At 67.0% G+C, this 20,058-nt stretch overlaps 2 protein-coding genes across 2 annotated transcripts in view; one reads left to right on the plus strand and one right to left on the minus strand.

The window, feature by feature from the left end:
* POLQ (DNA polymerase theta) overlaps positions 1-7,581 on the plus strand; it is a 34,265-nt gene extending 26,684 nt beyond the window's left edge. Inside the window, exons 20-30 of the mRNA XM_039914339.1 lie at positions 24-217; positions 1,025-1,162; positions 1,997-2,171; positions 3,186-3,312; positions 3,577-3,695; positions 4,299-4,483; positions 4,706-4,817; positions 5,564-5,688; positions 6,083-6,236; positions 6,380-6,495; positions 6,904-7,581. Coding sequence (XP_039770273.1) covers positions 24-217; positions 1,025-1,162; positions 1,997-2,171; positions 3,186-3,312; positions 3,577-3,695; positions 4,299-4,483; positions 4,706-4,817; positions 5,564-5,688; positions 6,083-6,236; positions 6,380-6,495; positions 6,904-7,017 — 1,559 coding nt within the window. The 3' untranslated portion in view covers positions 7,018-7,581. The remainder of the gene's footprint in view (positions 1-23; positions 218-1,024; positions 1,163-1,996; positions 2,172-3,185; positions 3,313-3,576; positions 3,696-4,298; positions 4,484-4,705; positions 4,818-5,563; positions 5,689-6,082; positions 6,237-6,379; positions 6,496-6,903) is intronic.
* An 897-nt stretch (positions 7,582-8,478) lies between these two features.
* STXBP5L (syntaxin binding protein 5 like) overlaps positions 8,479-20,058 on the minus strand; it is a 141,450-nt gene continuing 129,870 nt past the window's right edge. The window contains exons 22-28 of the mRNA XM_029080943.1: positions 18,096-18,197; positions 16,083-16,322; positions 15,598-15,958; positions 15,206-15,371; positions 13,863-13,974; positions 13,065-13,285; positions 8,479-12,670 (exon numbers count right to left, since the gene is read on the minus strand). Of these exons, the coding sequence (XP_028936776.1) occupies positions 12,629-12,670; positions 13,065-13,285; positions 13,863-13,974; positions 15,206-15,371; positions 15,598-15,958; positions 16,083-16,322; positions 18,096-18,197 (1,244 nt within the window). The 3' untranslated portion in view covers positions 8,479-12,628. The remainder of the gene's footprint in view (positions 12,671-13,064; positions 13,286-13,862; positions 13,975-15,205; positions 15,372-15,597; positions 15,959-16,082; positions 16,323-18,095; positions 18,198-20,058) is intronic.

A 20,058-nucleotide genomic window follows, 5' to 3' on the forward strand; every position in this document is an offset into this window, starting at 1 on the left:
TTCTCTGCCTCCGGTCCTTTCAGGAGTTTTCAGCCAAGTGGAGATGCCCACGCGGTACTGCCTGGCCCTGCTGGAGCTCAACGGGATTGGCTTCAGCACGGCAGAATGTGAGTCCCAGAAGCAGGTCATGCGAGCCAAGCTGGACGCCATCGAGGCCCGGGCCTACCAGCTGGCCGGCCACGCCTTCTCCCTCACCTGCCCCGATGACGTCGCTCAGGTGGGTCCATCGACAGCTCGGCCGGGTGGAGAGAGAGCGATGGCCTCTTCTAAGCGAGGTCGATCTCCCGGGCGGTCGGCGGATCTGCCGCTCGGCGGTCGAGATGCGAAAAACGGGATCACGTTTCGCGCCCCCGTCGACCCGCCCCATCCCGTCCCTGCTTCCCCGCCTCGTCTCCGCCGCCCCGAGACTCCTCTCCCCTCCCTTTAGGGCATCGGGCTCAGTGGGGTCTCGAGGCGCCGGAAAGCTCGGAAATCGCTTGCTCGGGAGAGCCGATAGAGGGAAGGCTACAGTTTCCAAAAGGCGGAAGAGAGGAGAATCGGGGGGCCCGTTGTCCAGTCCCCGCAAAATTGGGAGGAGCGGCCGGGGCGGGGACTGCCCCGGGGGTGGAGGTGATCTGCGGGCAGGTGCGCCGGACCGGGCAGGAGGGAGCGGCACGCGGCCGGCCTCACCGGTCGACCCTCGACAGCCACCCGTGGCCCGGTGCCGCCTCGGGGAGGTGGTGCCAGAGGGCCAATGGCAGTGAAATTTCTCTCTTCCCGTCCTCCCCTCCTCTTCTCCCAACCTCCCCTACCTTCCCTCCCCCACTCCCTTCCGTCCTCCGCCCCCCACATCGCTCGCACCAGCCACCTGCCATCTTGGGGGGCGGGCAGAGGGACGGGAGGCGGCAGGCTCGTCCCCGGCGGCCGTTGCCCCACCGGGCCGGACCGGAGAGGAGGGCGTCTGTGCAGGGGAGCTGGATCCAGAGGCGGGGCGGCGGGGTCGCCGTGCGCGTCTCTCAGAGAGCGCTGGGCTGGGGTCCCGCAGGTCCTGTTCTTAGAACTGAAGCTGCCCCCAAATGGAGACGCGAGGCCGCCGGGGAACAAGAAGACCCTGGGCTCCACCAGGAGGCCGGCGGCCGGTAGCCGCGCGGGAAAGCTGGGCCGGCAGTTCAGCACCACCAAGGTAGGCCCGCCGGGTATCCCTCCTCACCGCCGGCCACCCACGGGCCCGGCCGGCTGCCGAGGAGAGCCTGACCGGACGAGCGGTCGCGGGAGGAAGGATGGTCAGCCGATTGAATCATCGCTTCCGGGCTGGGCCCCGACAGGGTTATCTGTCGCCAGGCAGCGTCCCCAGAACCTCTGTGATATTTATTGAGCGCTTTGTATAGAGCACTGTACTGAGCGCTTGGGAGGGGACGGCATAACGGAGCTGTTACACACGTACCCCGCCCCCAAGGAGCTTACGGTGTAGCGGGACGACCGTGAGAACCCCTGGTCCGTTACTTCCTTCGCCCGCTTGTGCTCTCTGATGCCCGGGCTTGAGAGTCAGAGGTCGTGGGTTCTAATCCCGGACCCGCCGCTTGCCGGCTGTGTGACTGGGCAAGTCACTTCTCTGTGCCTCGGTTACCTCATCTGTAAAATGGGGATTAAAACCGCGCGCCCCGCGTGGGACAGCCGGATCACCTTGTATCCCCCCGGGGCTCAGAACCGTGCTTTGCACATAGTGAGCGCTTAACAGATACCGACATTATTATTATTACTCTCTGATGGCCCGGCGTGGCACCGGAGCTTCTCTGCGGTGCTGGGAGAGGACACTGGTAGGGGGAGGGTCCGGCGGCTTGGACCGTGCGGACTGTCACTGCCCGCCGGTTCTGGGGTCCAGCGGGACCAGGGGAAGGAAGAGATCGGGGGGGAGGACGATTGGACAACGTTCCTGGACTCCACACCGGGCCCCCTGACCACCGCCCGGGGGCAAAGAGTGGGAGTTCTGCCCGGCTCCCTTGTGTCCTCTCGGCAGGATGTGTTGGAGAGGCTCAAGGCCCTGCACCCGCTCCCGGGCCTGATCCTGGAGTGGAGGAGGATCACCAACGCGCTGACCAAAGTGGTGTTCCCCCTGCAGCGGGAGAAGTGCCTCAGCCCCGGCCTGGGCATGGAGAGGATCTACCCCACGGCGCAGACGCACACCGCCACCGGTAACGAGCCAGCGCCGGTCTCCCCCGCGCCCGGCCCCCGAAGCTCCGGGCCAAGATCGTGGCTCCTGGGACTCAGCTCCGCCAGGGAGCTAAAGGCAGATTTGACCTCTTCCGGTCAGTCAGGTTTATTGAGCGCCTACTCTGTGCAGAGCACTGGACAGAGCGCTTCGGAGAATAAAATGTGGATCTTGGGTGCGGAGTAGAACCGAAGAGTGGTGCAGTTCCCGGCTTGCTCCGTCCCCTCGGCCAGTCAGTCGTATTTATTGAGCGCTTACTGGGCGCAGAGCGCTGTACTAAGCGCTCGGGAGAGTACAGTATGACGATCTAATAGACACATTCCCTGCCTACAGCAAACGTACAGTCTAGGGGCCAAGCTTACAGCCTAGAGATTCAGGATTCAATCAGTGGCATCTAATGAGTGCCTTCTGGGTACAGAGCACTTGTGCGAAGCACTTGGGAGAGTATAATAAGGTTAATAGACATGATCAATCAGTTGTATTTATTGAGTGTCTTCTGGATTCAGAGCACGCAAAGCACTTGGGAGTCAGTTAATTGTATTTATTGAGCACTTTACGCAGAGCACTGGGTTGATTGAGAGACGACAATAGACACACTCCCTGCCCGCGACGAGCTTGCAGTCTAGAGGGAGAGACGGACATGAATAGAAAGAATTAAATGACAGCTACGATCGGGAGCGGTGTGGGGCTGGGAGGGGGCGATGAATAAAGGGAGCCAGTCAGGGTGACTCGGAAGGGAGTGGGAGAAAAGGAAAAGGGGGTTTAGTCGGGGGAGGCCTCCTGGAGGAGATGTACCTTCAGTAAAGTCTCCTGGGTTGTTTCCCAGCGACGGTTGGCATCGGGACAGCGTCTCCGCACCCCGTGCCGTCGGCGACTTCTCCGGAGCCCCTGGCCGGCTGGCTTGGTGCCGGGCCGGGGGGGGATCTTTGGGAAAGGCAGGAGAGTGGAGGGATCCCTCGCCGGGCCTCAGTTCCCTCCGGGTCCCTCTCGACTCCAGGCCGGATCTCCTTCACGGAGCCCAACCTCCAGAACGTGCCCAGAGACTTCGAGATCGAGATGCCCACCCTGGTTGGAGAGAGCCCGCCCTCCCAGGGCCCCGGCAGGGGCGCGTCTCGCCGGACCAGGTCGGAGCCGCCGCTCCGGGGCGTCGGGACCGATCGGTGGAAGGTCCTCGGGGGGGGGGGTTGGGGCTCAGGTCGCCGTGGGAGCGATCGGGGGGCTGCGGTCCGGCGCCTGGGTGGATCCGTGCGGCCTAGGACACGTATCCGAAGGAGGCGGTGGGGGGGACTCTCCCTTCCTCCTCTCTTCCTCCTCCCCCACCCCCAGGGCTCTCGCATCGAACCCCGAACTCTGTCAGGAGCATCGGGTCAAGGCTTTTCTTCCCACAGAGGCCAGAGAAACTGCCCCCTGGGTGGCGGCCCGCGGGTGCCGGCTGAGGAGGAGAGCACCCCCAGCCGGGGGATGCCGTTTTCTGTCAGCATGAGGCACGCTTTTGTTCCTTTCCCAGGTGAGGGGCGCCCAATCTGGGTCCTGGTGTGGGGGGCCCGGGGTCAGTGCGCTGGAGGTGGCTGTCGCGGCTCCGTGCCGCGGCACGGCGGGGAGGAGGAGTACGGGGCACCGACGCGGTTCTGCTGCCGGGCCGGGCTCCGGCGGCCCCACCCCGTCCCGTGGGATCCCCGGGCTGCAGCAGTGGGTGGGGTGAAAGGAACTTCCGATGGAGGCTTGGGGAGGACCAGAAAACCAACCAAAGGAGGGTTGAGGGCAGTGGCCTCCTTCCCCCCACCTTCTCTCTCCCCTTTCCCCACCGCTGTCCTCTTCCCCGGGTCTGCCGCTGCCCGACCCCCGGGTCGATCGCCCCGGCCGCCCACCCGGCCTCCCTTCCCGGAGCGGGACCTTCCCCGGGGGCAGTAGCGACTCCCCGCCCAGGCTGGAGCGACCCGGACGGCGACCGGGGGACCCCGGGGAGGTGCAGAAAATGCCACTTGGTCCCGGCAGCCCTTCCCCGGGATCCCGGGTGGGTCCAGTGGGCGCGCCGCCGAGGGCTTGCCTTTCCGCGATGCCAACCCCCCTCTCCCCACGACCACGCCGCTCCGTCCCCCGGCTCCCGAAGGAGGGCTGGTCCTGGCGGCCGACTACTCCCAGCTCGAGCTACGCATCCTGGCCCACCTGTCCCGGGACCGCCGCCTGACCCGGGCCCTCGACGGGGACGCGGACGTGTTCGAGAGCATCGCGGCCGAGTGGAAGGCCGTGGACGCGGCCGCTGTGGGGGAGGGCCTGCGGCAGCGGGCCAAACAGGTGACCCTGGGCTCCCTGGCCCTCCCCCATTTATTCATTCATTCGTACTTATTGGGCGCTCACTGTGTGCAGAGCGCTGTTCGGAGTGCTTGGGGGAGTACAGCAGGCCAGCCGGCGGGATGGAGCGCGTGAGACCGGACGCCCCCCGGGAGGGAGCGGAAGGAGTGGGTGGCGACGGGGTGCCGACGGGGCGGCGTCAGGGTGCGGTGGCTGTCTCCGTAGATCTGCTACGGGATCATATACGGGATGGGGGCCAAGGCCCTGGGGGAGCAGATGGGCCTAGCCGAGAGCGACGCCGCCCGCTACATGGAGACCTTCAAAGGCCGGTACCCAGGTCAGAGACGGCCGCCCCCAAAGCCCGCCCGTTCCCCGGCCCCTCTTGCCGGCTTCCGATCCGGCCTGGCGGGAGGTGGGTCTTCCCCTCCGCCCCAGCCTCCCGAGCCCTTCTTCCAGCCCGCCGCCCCGGGCCGCTGGGGAAACGCCGTCGCGGCCTCCGCTTCGCCAGCGGGGTCTCCGCGTGTGTCCTCCCCAGAGGCCCCCCGGGGCTCCCACTGGCAGACCTCCAGCCGACCGTCCCGGGACATCGGCCTGAGCGCGGCCTGGCCCGCCCTCTCCCTTTCCACCGCCTGCCTACGTCCGCTTGGGTCCGGGGGCCCTGCTGTGGTTGGAGCGGTGGCTCTTCCAACCCGTGGGAGGCTTCGGCCCCAGGGATCCCGGCGGTGGCCGGGGGTGGGGGCTCCAGGCCCGGCCCTGGACGGTGGTGGCCGGAATCCTCGAGTGTGTGCGCGGGCCCGGGGCTCTGCAGGAGTGGCCCGGGCCTCTTGGCTCCTGGGTGGCCGCGATGACCGCCTTCTGTCTTGGGGGACACCCCGGCCTTTTAGGCCTACCAGGGGGCTTAGGGTGGCGGAGGGGTGTCCGGGACGTGGGATCGGCCACGCGGAGAGGAGGGTGTCCGCCCTCGGGGGGATACGCGGCCCCGAGCCCCCGCGGGATCGAATCCATCCGATCCCCGGGCTTGAAGGGAGAGGAGGGAAGGGTGGCTGATGGTGGGCGTTGCCTCGGCCCCGTGGGCGCTTGCAGGGGTCCAGCGTTTCCTGCAGGACACGGTGAGGCGCTGCGGCAGGGACGGATTCGTCCAGACTCTCCTGGGGCGCCGCAGATACTTGCCCGGAATCAGAGACGTCGACCCCTACAGCAGAGCCCACGTAGGTCGGGGTCCCTGGCCCCGACCCCTCGCTCCCTCGGTTGCCCGTTGCCGCGCGGCCGGGGGCTTGGCGCGGGGTAGCCACGGAGAACCCGCTGGCCCGCCAGCTGCGTGGGAGCCGAGACTCAGAACCGGGGCGGGGGAGTGGAGGGGAGGGACGCGGGGACAGTCGGCCCAGGGAGCGAGAGACTGCGTCCTCGCCGGCCCCTGGCCGGGTGGCCCACGATATCTGAGCTCGAGGGCGCGGCCCGTCTGACCCGGGTGCAGACCGAGAATCCCCGCACCGCCCCCCGGGGCTGGGGTGAGCGGCCTCCCGCCCGCCGACCGGGCGGCCCCGCGCTGCGGGGCGACCGTCCGGAGCCGGCTAAGCGGGGGACCGCGGCTTCCCTCCGCAGGCCGAGCGCCAGGCCGTCAACACCGCCGTCCAGGGCTCGGCCGCCGACATCGTCAAAACCGCCACCGTCAACATTCAGAGGCGGCTCGAGGCCCTGCCCTCCGCGGCCAGGTCACACGGACACCGGGACGGCGGCTTCCGGAGGGGTGGGCCGGGTGCGTCTCCCGGGGCGGGGAGGGGTTTCCGGGGCTGGGGGAGGGGCCGGGCCGGCTTGGCCGTGGGTCCGCGTTGCCGGGTGGCCGGTCCCACGTCCCGGGGGGGGCGCGGGGACCGAGACCCGGCTGCATATCCCGGCTAGGAGGATCCGAGAAGAGGAGAGCCCCGGGAGGGCTCTGCCCCATCAGAGGCGGCTTCTTCGTCCTCCAGCTGCACGACGAGCTCCTGTACGAGGTGGCCGAGGAGGACGCCGTTCCGGTAACGATGGGGGTGGGCGCCCCGGGCGGGGCTTCCGCGCGGTCACTGCCGACTCCCCCTGGGGTGGAGGACCCTCCAAGACAAGCGACGCCCGCGGGACCCGCTCTCTGGGGCCGGGGGGGGGGGGGGGGGGGGGCGGCGACCGCCTTACCTCTCGGGAGTCTCCGGGCTGGGCCGGGGACTCGGCGGGGCCCGGACCCCGGGGTGGTTGCCGGGGTGGGCCCGGGGAGGGTGGGGTCCCCCCGCCTCCGGTGGAGCGCCCGCCATGGCCTCCGCCGTGGCGAGGTCCCTCCGACTTCCAGGCCCGGCTTCCTCCGGGGCGGCCCCGGGTGGCGCGGCCTCGCCGGCCTGGCTCCGGGGACCCCGTTCCGGGAGGGGACTGACCCAACCCCGCCTGTTGGCCTGCAGGTGGCTCAGATCATCAAGAGTGAAATGGAGAACGCCGTGAAGCTCTCGGTGCGGTTGAAGGTGAAAGTGAAAATCGGGCCCAGCTGGGGAGACCTGCAGGACTTCGACGTCTGACGGGGCAGAGCCCGGAGCGGGAGCCCCCCTCCCTCCCCTCCTCGGTCCAGGCTGGACGCGGTGGGCCCGGATGGGGACGGACTGGCTGGATGGTCTCGTCGACTCGGTCGCCGCCACCTTCCCGAACCCGCGCCCGAGAGAGCCGCCAGGCCTCTCGTGGACGGGTCTGAGTCTGGGCGGCCGCCCCCACGGACTGCGGGTCGGCCGGCTCCCCTTCCCCGAGGACCGTGGGTCGGCCGGCGCTCCGGTGGACCGTGGGTCGCTCGCTGAGCTTCCCCCGAGACTTTTGGGTCGGCCGACCCCCCCGAGGATTAGGGGTTGAGGAGTTCCTCGAGGACTGTGGGTCGACCGGCTTCCCCGCGGACTGTTTATCGATCTCCACCTGGGCGCGGCGGGTCCGTGCTTCGTCTAGCGTGCCGGGGCCGGCGGGGCAGGCGACCGTTAACAAATGAATTGTGTCCTGTGCAGAGTGGAAATGGTGATTCTTTCCAGGCGGGGCCCGTGCCTTCAGAATCCAAGCGGCGGGTGGATCTCTCCCCACCTCCCTCCGCCCCCCCGCTTGCTTTCCCTGCTAATTTTGAAGTGCCCGGACGGCTGCCCACCCGCTCCCCGACTTGGGGGCAGACGGGCGGGGCCCCGGCTTCGGTCACGTCTCCAGGGTGGCAAACGTTTTCCAGGGGGCCGCGGGCGTGACCAGGCGCGGTCGGCGGACCCCAGGTCGTTGGGTGGGGTGACTGCCGGGGCCCGGGCCTGGGGAAGCGCCGCGTCGACCTCCGTCCCGTCGGCTGGCAGGTGGCGGCCCCGGCCCGTGGGGTCGCGCGGTCGGTCAGGCGCGGGGCGCCGGGGAAGCCGATGGATTCCCTGAGAGAGGAGGGGCCGCAGGGAGCGGCAGCGGGGGGTGTCGGGGGCCGGGCCTCTGGGTCTCACCTCGGGAGCGGACGCTTTGCATCTCGGCTCGGAGGGCGGACGGCTTGCTTTCGGTTCGGGTCGGTCTCGGGGCCGGAAAGGCTTGTCCGGGGCAGAGTCTGGGGACGGGGATGGACCGGTGAGGCGATGGGGCCGCAGGCTCTTGGTTTCAGGGAGGTTCCGCGGTCTCCCTCGGCATCCCACTCAGCGCCCGACAACGCTGCCAGGGAGCTCCTCGAAGAACCTCCTCTCCCTCCGGCCACGTTCCTCGCTCGGGGTCGCCATGGCGGCCGGGTCGGTGGGCCCGGGGCTCCGTTTCCGGTGACCCCCGTGGCCGCCCGTGAGGGGGACGGGGACTTTCTTTGCACATTTGGGGGTTTCTTTTGTTGTTCTGTTCAGAAGGAATTGAGGCATCACCTCCCCAGGCTCACCCCGCCTCTGAAGGGTGCTGCTTCACCCCCACCCCCAAAATGGATGCACACGCACACACCCAGACACACACGTGTACGCACACAAACACACGCACACCGCTAAGAAATCAACCAGCCAGGGCGCTTCCTATGTATAAATATTTTTTCAGGGCTGTTTCCACATACATGGTAAACCTTGATAGAAAGCATTAATGTCGCACACTACCAAACTTATACAACATATACATTACATATATTTATAGATATAGAACATCCTATATACAAACATATACAGTTTTCTTGTTCTCTCTACAGACTACGAGAAATTCGATCGTTATAATCACAAGTGCCGAATGCAACAGAAAAATAGGAATCTGTCATTTTCTGAAAGAAGTCCGAAGATACGTCGGCGACGCCACCCGGTCGGCGCCCTTATCCTTCTGGAGAAAAACAGGGAGAGACCGTAGGTTGTCGGCGCTGTCGGGCTGGGTTGCGTGTTGCCGGCCGGGCTTCCCCGCGCCCGGGGCGGGCAGCCTCCGCCACAGGAAACCCACCTGGGGCGGGGGGGGGGCGTCCTCCTGAGCCGCCACCCGGTGCTCCGTCCCGGCTGCCCCCGGCCCCGGGACTCCCTCGATCCCTCCGCTGCCGGCCGGGCCCTTGGGGCTGCCTAGGTGGGGCCGGGCTGGCCGGGGGGACTCCCGGTCCTTCACACGGTGCTCAGGGTCCCCTGGCATCCTCAAGCCCAAGGGCTTCGCGTCCGCCCCCTTCCTAAGGGGCCAAGGGCTGGGCAGCGGCCGTCACCCGGGGGCGGAGAGGTTGTAAGCCGAGCCCCCGGGGGGCCGCCCGTGCCCTAATCTCGCCAAACGGAGCCGCGTCCGCCAGCGCCGCAATCCTCCTCCCGGAGTCCGGGGTCCCGGTCGGCCCCCGGCCCCGCCAGACTCCCGGCCTAATGCACTTTCGGGGTGGAGAAGGGGTGGGCGTGCAGAGATCCGGAAGCCCGATGGGGTCGTAGGCATTTAGTTTAAGGGGGCTTAGCCCCCTTTCGGCCTACAGCAGCGGCAGCACTGCGGCGGGCCTGGGAGAGCTCTGGGGAAGCGACCGCCGGCGAGCGCTAAGCCCAAGACGGACAGCTGCGGACGGGGAGTGGGGACGCTTGCCCTTCGGACCCTCTCGGGGCCAGGGATCCGGGCCCGGCGACGGGGCGGTAAGGGGAGCGGGCTTGGATTTCAATTTACAGATCCGCCAAGCAGCCTCTGGTCCGTGGGCGTCGGGGGAGATTCCCGGAAAGACTCGCCCCGGCCGTGTCCCGAAAACCACGAGCCTATCGGGGGGGGAAAAGGACAAGCGGGCCGCTGGGTGGGGAGCGCGGGGACAGAGTCAACGGCGCGTTTGCGGGAGATTAGTTGGAAGTTTGTTAGTTACCCCGTCGCTCGTCTTTTACCCAGAATGACCTCCCGAGCGGTACATGCCGGGAAAGCTTCCCAAGGGGCCAGCTCCTCAAGGGTGGCGACCCGTGGGTCTGTTACTTTCGCTGTACTCGTCCAAATGCCCGCCCGACAGATAGCCGATGAACGGTCTTATTGGTCGACTCAACCTGGGATGGAGAGACGGGGGGAACTGGAGACTCGACTGAAAGCAGGCCAGTGAACCCTGGGGTCCCCGGGAAGGGTTCCAAGGGGCGTTGGAGGAAAGAGGAGGGGCAGGTCCAGCCGACTGGGAGGTTTTGGCTTCCGGAAGGCCCCTGGTCCTAATTAACTCCCGGTTTGGAGCCTGGGGGTCGGCCACCCGAGCCCGGCAGGGTGGTCTGTCTTGTTCGTCTCTAACTAACGTCTCCTCTAGGCCTCAGCGGGAAGCGGAACGGCCCGGGGTCGACCCGCCGGGAACCCAGAACCCTTCCCCCAGACCCCCCGCGGGTCTCCCTGCCCCGTTCAGCCCAGGTAACTGCTCGGGTCCACCGTCGGCCTGCCAGCGCGGGGCCCTCCTCCCCAGGGGGCTGAGGGGAAGGGCAAGGGCACCTCGGGATGGGGGGCCCGGGACCAAGCTGGGGCGTTGGCACGGGGGAGGCGGTGCTCTGGGTCTTTCCAGCTGCATCTGGTGAAACCCTCCGGTTCCCTCAGGGAAACCAAGACCCACGGCATCGTAGACTTAGCGCAGGTGGTCGGGGGAGAGGAAAGATGGAGTCTGTAACGTCAGCGGCTCCGGGGAACTCCAGTCCTAACAGGAAGTTGCGTGGTCCGGGTCAGCTCCGCGTACCGCCCGGCGCGTTATTGCTTTGACCGGGGCTCGCCCACGGCTCGCTCCGGGACGAGAAATACCAGCGGCGCGAGACCGGGGCTGGGGAGTTTCGTTAAGCGTGTGGCGAGTGGCTGAGCCAGCATGTCGTCCGCCCTCCGCCGCTTCCGTGGGTCATCTGAAGCGAGAGTCCCACCGCTACTCTTGGACCGGGAGAGTCGATTTCGTCTCAGTGTGGCATTTGGGGGAAAAGGAATCCCAGTTACAGACCGTTTCCCTGATGAAGTATTGCATAGTCCATTGTGGATCAGCGGGGTGCCCGGGGGGCGCTTCTGTTCTGGACGGTCCGGTGGCAGAGGTGGTTGGAGGTGGTCAGTGTGGGCGGCACGGGGAATCGTCGCATTCACCGAGGCGCGGCTGACCTCAGGGCTCTTTCCACCGGCGGCAGATGTGCTCATCCCTCCAGGAACGAGGGTCAGCGTTTCCCCGGGGTCGGTCGAGTATCCCCCCCGATCCACGGCTGGATAGGCCGACGAGGTTTGTGTCCCTGGGGAGGTCCCGCTCGCTCCCCAGAGCCTCTACCAGGCAGCCCGATGGCACCCCTCCTTTCCCGCTGGAAGAAAATCCCCTCCCTGGCCGCCCCAGCTGGCCTGATGGGACGAGGCCACTTTGGGCGGTGGGCTCCCCCGGGGCTGACCGACTGGGCAGCGGGATCGGGCCGGGACCGGACGTGGGGCTCTCCTGCAGGAGTCAGGGTACCCCCTGTGACCTCCCTGGGGCAACGCTTGGATGGACAAACGACACGAGCTTCGTTGCCGCATCAGGTTCCAGCCTCCGGTGATTGAAACTACCTGATTCGGGTCAAGTCCAACAGAAGCGACAGACCGAACCCGCAGAAGTGCCCACGGCTGACCCGGATCAGGAAGGCGCTTCGGGGCAGGCGCGGAGGCGACGAGCCTTGAGGAAAGACGGGGTTCCCGGTTAAAGCGACAGCTTCCTGTCCCGACGAAGCAGCGTAGGTGATACGCCCGCTGTTTCTCTAACTCCTCCGTCCCCGCCGGGGCATCCAGGATTCGCCTTCCCTGGCCCGAGTGAGGCCGTCGTGCAGCCGGGCACGTCCCCGGCTAACCCGGGTCCTGCTCAGATGCCACCCGTCCGTCCATCTCCCGTCCCGGGCCCCGCCTGGGGCAGCGCCGGGGAGACGGTAAGAATCGTACTTGAGCCCCACCGGGCCATAGTGGGGAGCAGCCGGGATGCAGAGCGGCCCTGGGATAAATAAGGGGGCCGGGGGGCAAGGGGGACGGCGGCTCCCTCGGGGGGAAGCACAGGAGACAAGGGCGGAGGGGGCTTCGGCAGCCACAGGGCGGTCTCTCCTGCGTCACCCCACTGCTGGCCCGGCCGGGGAACGGGCCCGCTCAGGATGCGGGAGGTCCCGAGGGCAGAACCCACGCCACGCTCCTCCCCGGAGCTGGGAGTCCCTCGCAGATTAGGGGAAGGCCCCGAGGCTCTGCCCCAACAGGAGGCTACCAGACTCTGGTGGGGCCGGGAGGGCGGAGAGGACGGGAAAGCTGCGGGGCTCAGAGCAGAGGTGACAGAAGAGGGGGGTCTTCCAACGCCGTCTCCGTCCCGTGGGGATGGTGGCCGTACCTGAAACACAGCGGTGGCTCGAATGCGGCTCTGGAAAATAAGGAAGCTTGGCTGACTTCGACCGGAGAAATGGGTCCTTTTTCTTCCTTCACAACATGCTTTGTTTTTTTTTCTTCTTCTTCGAGTTGTCAATTTACCATGCAATGAATTTCTGAAAGTGCAGTAGCGCTCGAAGGTGAGGTGCCCGAGAGCCGGAAGCGCCCAGACCCCGGCAGCCAGAGTTCTCGGCTCAGGGAGCCCCTCCCGAGCCGCCCGGGGGGAGATGCCGGAGCCGGGGTCCGGCCTTCGCCGGGGCGAGTCTGGTGTAAATGCCAGGGCGGGGTCGGTGGCCGGGGGGCGGTCCGAGTCGGCATCGGGCCTTCCGGCCGGAGACGGGCGCGGAGGGAGGGGGCGTCGCCACGGCCCCGGCCGTCAGCCTAAAACTGGTACCATTTCTTGTCCTTGTATTTCAGCATCAGCTGCAAAGGAGAGGGAGAGCAGCTGAGAGCCCCGGAGCGGACGGACAGAGACCCCCTGCCATCTGCCCGCCCGCTGCCCCGGTGCCGCCGCGGCCCTCGGCTCCGAGGGAGGCTCGGGAGGACCCTCGCAGGACAGAAGAGAGGTGTGGCTGCAACTGGGCCCGGGGGCTGCGGCGCTGGGGACCACCATCCGTGTTGGGGGGCCCCGCCCCGCCCCTACAGAGGCGGAGGGTCACGGGAGGGACCCCGGGGTAGCCCCGGGCCTGGCTGGGGTCTGTCTGTGGTCCGTCCAGGGGGCCGGGGAGGCTGGCTCAGTCCTGGCGTCCACGAATAAAGGAGGCAGTCGGGTTGAGGGGGGCGACGGGGCGGCCGGGCAGCGGGCCCGGTCACCTACCTCGTGGGCGTGCTTGGAAAAGGCCTCGGCGCTGGTCATCATGCCGGCCGTCTTCTCGTCCAGCTCACTCAGCCTCTGGCCGCGCTCGTCCAGTGCGATGCGGGCCCGGGCCAGCTCCCCGATCACCCCGCCCGCGGCCCCTTTCACGCCCTCCACGCCGCCCGAGCCGGGAATGTGCTGGGCCAGGCTCTTGGAAGCCTTTCCCGCCGAAGCCTCTCCAACTGGAAGACAGAACCACCGGGCCCCGGCACCGGAGTCTGCGGCACTGCCCCGACCCGGGGGGCCGGGGAGGGGGCGCGAAGCGGCGCTTCTGGGGGTCTCGGGGGCCTGGGTGTTTCGACGGCAGCCGCCTAGGCTGCCGCGGCCCTAGGGGACGGGAGCCAAGGAGGCCGGGGCACGGAACCCGGAGGGAAACGGTGGCCCGGAAGCCCCGGGACGTCTAATTTTCGGCCGCAGTCCACCTTCCAAATCATTCGTCGAGACTGCTCGGGCACCTAAGTCTGCTCGCCCGACATTTTCAAGTTTTCCCGCTTGCCTACTTGCCTCTCGATTATGGGAAGGACGGGTGGGACTGACCCATCCCTAACGCAAGAGGCCTGAGCTGGTTTTATCCGAACTTTTTCCAGAGATTTCACTTCCTGGGGAAAGCCAAAGGGTGGGCGGTCATGGGAGGGAATGGTCCGGCCTTCCGATCCGGGCTCCTGGGCGGGAGCGTTATCCTGTCCCCCGCCGCCCCCCAACCCCACCCCATTACGTGACAATTTCCGTCCTTTCCCGCAGAAGGAACCGCTGACTTACAAAGTTCTTCCCGGTCAAATGTCTGCCCGCTTCCACCGAACAGCCCCTTAAGAAAGCCTCTGTTCTGGGCTTCCGGAGTCTCCACCGGCGTGAACAAGTCTCCGAGCACGTCCTGGCCAGCGCAGAGGAAACGACACGAGAGGAAGCCGAGCAGGTGAACGTTTCTCTCCCCTCAGAGGGTGACGAGACGTCACGGCCCCTCGGCGGACGGAGAGTGGAAAGGGAATGTCGTATCTGGGGTGGTTACGGGTGGGAAGCGCTAGTGGATTGGAGTGGAGGCCCGCGCTTAACTCGCCTTTTGTCTGGCCCGTCGTCCTCTTCCTCCTGCTCCTCTTCCCTAGGCAAGTGCTAGCAGGAGGAGGAGGCCAGGTGGGAGGTGGGTAGCCCCGAGCGGAGACGGAGCTAAAAGCCGGCGTGCCCTGCCGTCCCCTCCCCTCCGAGGGCCGGCCCCTCGAGGGAAACCTCCGGACAGCGAGCGCTCGTGACGCCGGACTGCCCGTCCCCCTCCGGCTTCTCCTTCCCCCGTCGGGTTGCAGGCTGTCACGTTTGGCCCCGGAGGAGGGTGGGCGGCCCGGGGCCGACGGGGGCCCACGAAAGGGGTCGCCGCCGGGGGAGGTCGGCGTGTGGGGGAGACTGGAGGGGAGAGGCTGGGGGGATTTCAGTGGGGGTTGACGGGAGCGCAGGGCCGTGTCTGTGTGGGAGTGGTCGTGGAAGAAGTGGCCTCTGCTTTGAGAGTGGGGTCGGAAGGATGGGCCGTCGCTCCACCCCGACGCAACCACACACACGCACACTCTCTCTCTCCCCGCCCCCCCATCCCCTTCAGCTCTTGCCTCTCAGCTGGTCTGGAGCTGAGCGTGTCCCAACAAGCGGGACACGGTCAGCACGCAGAAAAAGCTGAGGCGCGCTGGGCCCGGCTCGGGTGTCCAGAGCAGCAGGCCGAGGGGCAAGACAGTGACCGTGGCGAGACGGCGGGAGCGCCTGGGTTTGTCAGAGGGCACCGCTCCGCCCCCACTACCTTCCCCTTTCCTCCCGGGGTCCGGCTCCTCGCCGCCCCTGCCCGACTTTGAGGTCAGGCCTCGCCCGGCGCTCCTGCCCATGGGCGCTTGGGGCTCCGACCCCGGGACCGGCCTCCGAAATCCGGGCTCGGTCGGTCGTCATTATCATGACGACGGCATTGGTTAAGCGCCTACTTCGGGTCGGGCACTGTTCTAAGTGCACGGTTGATAGGCCGTCATCAGGTCGGCCACGGTCCCCCTCCCCTGCGGGGCTCACGGCCTGAGCGGGAGGGAGAAGTGGCGTCGAATCCCCGTTTTCCAGATAAGGGATCCGAGGCCCAGACCCACCTGCAGACCGTCACACATGGCCTGGCTGTAGGTCAGGCGCTGGATTTCCGTCGGCGAGCCGAGGTACAAGGCCTGACCCTCGTTGGTGAAGCAGAAGGTCCGCGCTATCCTCATGTCGGTCAGCGGCAGGTAGTTGACATCCAACAGGGGGCGGAGGCTGGGGAGACTGGTGGGGGGTGGGGGGGGCTCGTTCTGGGGCCGCGACCCAGCCCGCCCCGCCGGGACCCCCGGGCCACGAGCTCCCGTCTGTCATTGGCTTGGGCGTCCCTGCCCTCCCCGACATCGGGCCCTGCTCTCCTGCCCACCCGGCCCGGTGGGACCCAGGACGGCCCAGATGTGAGCAGGTCCCTTTCTGGACTCCCACGTGGCACCGGCCGCCGGGGAGAGCCTACCTCAGGGTCATGATGTGCCCGTTGGCACAGAAGCAGGCCAGGCAGGGGCTGCCGCCCAGGGTCACCACGTCGGCCCGCAGGAGGAAGGAGGTCTCGGTGATGTTGTGGACGTACAGACACGCCTGGGAGGGCAGCGAGAAGACCTTGGCTTGCTTCTCCGAGCAGATCACGGCGTACTGGGGCTCGCCCGCCTCCTGGGAAGAAGGGGGCGAGGACGAGACCAGTTTCCGTTTCCGGGCTCGGTCGTGCTCGTCCAGGCTGTTGGGGTCCCTCCAGACCTCGTACGGGGGGTGAAGGAACGCCCCCGTGCCGTCCAGGCAGGAGAACGCCAGCACCGCGCCCTTCAGGGCCAGGACCGTACCTGCGGAGGAAGCAAGCCCCGTCTTGGCGCCGGGCCGGCAGCCGGGCGTTCCCCCTCTCTCGCCGGGCCGGGCTCCCCACCGCCCCCCCGGGGCCCCCCGCCGGCCCATCGCCACGGTCCGTACCGCTCGGGGAGACGGTGACGGGGTCGGCCCCCCTGGGCTCGTCGGGGGCGGGCAGGATCAGGGAGATGAGCGTCACCATCCCCATGCCCGTCCCGACCCACAGACACGGCGAGGGGGCCGGGTCCTGCTTCCGGGCGAAGGACTCCGTGAAGAACAAGGCCGTGACGGCTTCCTTGGACTCCTTGTCGATGCTGGACACGCTGGAGCTCCGGGAGCGGTTGGAGGAGTTTTCCCGGTTTTCTGAAACCACAGGGCGAAACGCAGAGCGTCCCGGGGTCTGACGCGGGACGTGACCGAGCCGCGGCCCCGGGAAGACCGGGACTTGATTTCGACCGGCCAGCGGCTCCGACCCGCTCGAGGGGCGGGTGCTTTTCGGAAGCCCGGCCGGACAAGCAGCTCGCTCCCCGCCGTAGCTCTTCCCTCACCCGTTGGCCCAAGGCGGTCAACGATGGGGGAGGGAACCCCTCCTCTTCCCGGCCGGCCCCGACCCCGTGGCAGCCGGTGGGAAGCCGTGGGCTTCCGGATCGGGTGGGCCCGGGCGCTGCTGCTCCTGGCTCGACCGGCGGCCCAGCCCAGGGCCGGAGGTCGTGAATTGCGGCAGCCCGGGTCAGGCCCCCTGACTTCTGGGGATCAGAGGGGTGCTCGGGGGCCCGACCTTTCAAACTCTAGGCCCGAGCTCGGCCACCACCGCTTCTGTCGGAATTTGTCGGCACGGGATTTTGAGGACAGACGGCCGCCCCTGCCGACCGATCCACCCCACCCCGGCCAACAGCCCCTCGCGGGGGCCGGCTGATCCGGAAAGAGGAAGGGTTTCGCCAACCGGGGCCCGCACCAGGAGATGCCCCCGTTCCCGCTGGCCGTGGCACTCGCCGAGGGACGTTTCCAAGTCTGGCTCCCCGGAGGTCTGGGGAAGACACTCGGCCTGCTTAGGCAGAAGCCCCGGATCGGGGACTGGGAACGTCTCCGAAAGCCAGAGGTGGGTCCTGATTTGGGGGGAGGGGGCCTCCGTTTTTTGTTTTTTAAGGGGCAATTTTTGTTTTTCCTCTTTCACCAAATGCGTGAATCCTGGGGTCATCTTTGAGGGTCCGGTGTGAAAATGAGATCATCTTTCTTGTTCAGAGTATTCGGGCCAACCTTCCGCAGAGAAACTTAGCGTTTCCCGGCCCGTACCCTCAAAAAGAAAAGCATTCACCCCGAGGGATGCGTTCTCTCCTCCCGTGGCCACCTTTCCTCAGGGTCTGAGTCTCGGCTGAGCTTCACGCTCACCTCCTAAACTTTCCCAAGACAGAGGGCCCTTGGAGGAGCGCACGCCCAAGTCTGAAAGGCTGAAAGGAAGTCGGGCCTGGGCCCCGCCCAGCACAGGGCAAGGGTGGCTTTCTGCCTCTGGCCGGTCGCTGGCTCCCGGGAGGGGAACGATACCTCGGCCGGACCCAGCCGCTCCCTCAGACGACACCGTGCCGCCCCTCTTAGGGTAGGAGATTCCCAACTCCCACCTGGAGGTCTGGAGGTTGCCGCTGGGGCTGCTAGGGTCAGGGAGATAGATCCGGGGTAAGGGGGCGGGGATGGGAGGAGGCGGCGACGTCTTCCCCCAGCGCCCGCTGACCGCCGGGATAGGGGAGGATGGGACCCTTCCTTAATTCCCCGTTGCGATCCCGGGACCCGACGGCGACGGCAGGCGGGGCTGGGGGGGCACCTGCCGTGGGAGCGGGAGCAGATTCCCACGACCCTGCCCCTTCCCCCCAGCCCCCTCTGCTCAGGGCCTCGGAGAAGAGGATCCGGAGCCGGAGTTCTTCCTTCCTCCCGACGCCACTGCCTTCGTCTCGGCTCGCGGCCCTCGGAGCCAGGTAGGCCTTCCCGCCTTGTCCCTGGCCCTCCTGCCCGGGCCCGTCCGTTGGGCCTCTGGGCGGTCTCGGCTGGCTGACCCCCGGCCTCCTTTCCCACCTTACCGTGACACGACCCGGGGCACCTCGAGGCCCACGGAAAGAAAAGCCGAAGCCGCGTTTGAGGTCTTACCTTTCTCCCTCCAGGTGTAAGCGGCAAAGTGGAGCTCATCGTGTGAAAATGTACTGGCTCCATGTAATTGCTGAAGCATTGCCCGTCTGGAAATGTGACCTACTGCCACAGAGGCGCATGCATTGCAAAGGGACAAGAACAATAGAGCCGACCATCATCATGACATTTCTCCGAAAGCAGCGAAGCAATTTCATCCAAGCGCGCCTCTCCTCTCCTCTCCCGACCGGGCCCCGCCGTCCGGCTCGGCGGCCGCGAGGCTCCTCCGGGCCCCTCCGAGCCTCTGGATGGCTCGGCCGGGCCGCCCCCTCGCCCCCTCTCCCCGCCCCATCCCCTCCCGGTCTGGGAGCGAGGCTTCCCTCCTCCGCCCTTGAGCGCTTCGAGTCCCTCCGGGCCCACGCGGCGGATGCAGGGGGAGGTCGGGCCACCGACCCCGCAGGAGGTGACGGCCGGACTGCGCTCACAGTCGGGGACTACCGGCTCCTTGCCCAGGGCGGAGAGGCCAAACCGGGACCCCGGGGAGCGGGCGATGCCCGTCGGGAGGCCCCCGCTGTGAGCAGCGGCCGACCGCGGACTGCTCTGCGAGAGGAGCAGATTCCCCCCTCCGCCTCCCCTCACCCCCTCCGCCTCTTGCGCCGCCGTGCCCGAGCCGGGGCGGATCGAAACACGGCTGCCATCGGCACCGCTTCGTGTGAAAGATGAGAGGAAGACGGCACGGACGGAGACAGACATCTGAACGTCAGAAACGTGTGGTTTTTTTTCCAAGCGACCATGGAAATCCATCCCGTGAAGGAAGAACCCCTCACGACTTAAGTATAACAGAGACAGTTCTATGGCCGGCGGTTTTAGAAACCTAAAGCCCGCCTTCTTTCCAAATACTTGAATCCGTCCAAATGGCAAATTTGGACTTTTTTGTTTTCCTCTTCCGAAAGAGGGCCTCGACTTCCCCACCTGTTCAGGCCGGGGACGGAGAAGAAGCGGCGTCCGTCTGGCGGTCACCGCCTGCCTCCTTCCGCTGTTCACACGACAGACAAGCGACCCGGACGCACACGCAGGGCAGCGGGACGGGCGGCGGCGACGCGACAACGCTTCGGCCGGGGAGCGGGGGCGGTGAGAGCGAGCAGGAGGAGGCTGCGGGATCAGACTTCGCGGGACACGGCGGGGGCGCTGGGAGGAAGGCGTGTCGTGGGGGGCGGGGGGGTGGGTGGGGTGCGGTACTGCTGAACAATCCGCTAAGCGACCCGCTCTATCTACCCGCAGTTTGTCGTCGTCATCTCATTTCAGGGAGGCGTAAACGGGACCGTGGACACCCCCGCCTCCCGCTTGATGGCCATCTCCGTGAAGGGGTCCGAACTCCACTCCGGCTCTCCGACGGTTGTTCTACCACTTCCTCCTCCCTGGGCTGGGGGCAGGGGCCTGTCCAAGCCAGCTGCTGCCTTCCAGTCCCACCTCAGGGCAGCAAAGGGCCCGAGGAGAACACCACCATCCTCCCCGTCTCACAGACCCATAACCCTGACATCATCCCCGACTCGCTTCTCCTTCGCTCCACATATTCAGGCGGTCAACCTTCAACGGTCACTAAGATCTGACCTTTTCCTCGCCATCCAAACTTCTACCCGCATTAATCCAAGCACTTTAACTTTTCCTGATTACCGCGTCGTCCTCCGCGCTGCGGCCCCCTCCGCCTCCTGTCCCTTCCCCACTCCGGTCCATACTTCACTCTGCTGCCCTGATCGTTCTTCTGCAGAAACCATTCGGGCACGTCTCCCCAGTCCTCGGGAACCTCTGGCGGTCGCCCATCCGCCTCCGCATCGAACAGAAACTCCTTTCCGTCGGCTTTAAAGCTCCGGATCATTCACCCCTCCTACCTTACCTCACTGCCCTCCTACCCACCCCGGCCCGCACCACTTGGCTCCTCTGAAGCCAACCTACCCACTCTGCCTCCCTCCCGTCTATCTCACTGCCG

This window comes from Ornithorhynchus anatinus, chromosome 16 (genome assembly GCF_004115215.2).
Source record: "Ornithorhynchus anatinus isolate Pmale09 chromosome 16, mOrnAna1.pri.v4, whole genome shotgun sequence".
In the NCBI taxonomy this organism is placed as follows: domain Eukaryota; kingdom Metazoa; phylum Chordata; class Mammalia; order Monotremata; family Ornithorhynchidae; genus Ornithorhynchus; species Ornithorhynchus anatinus.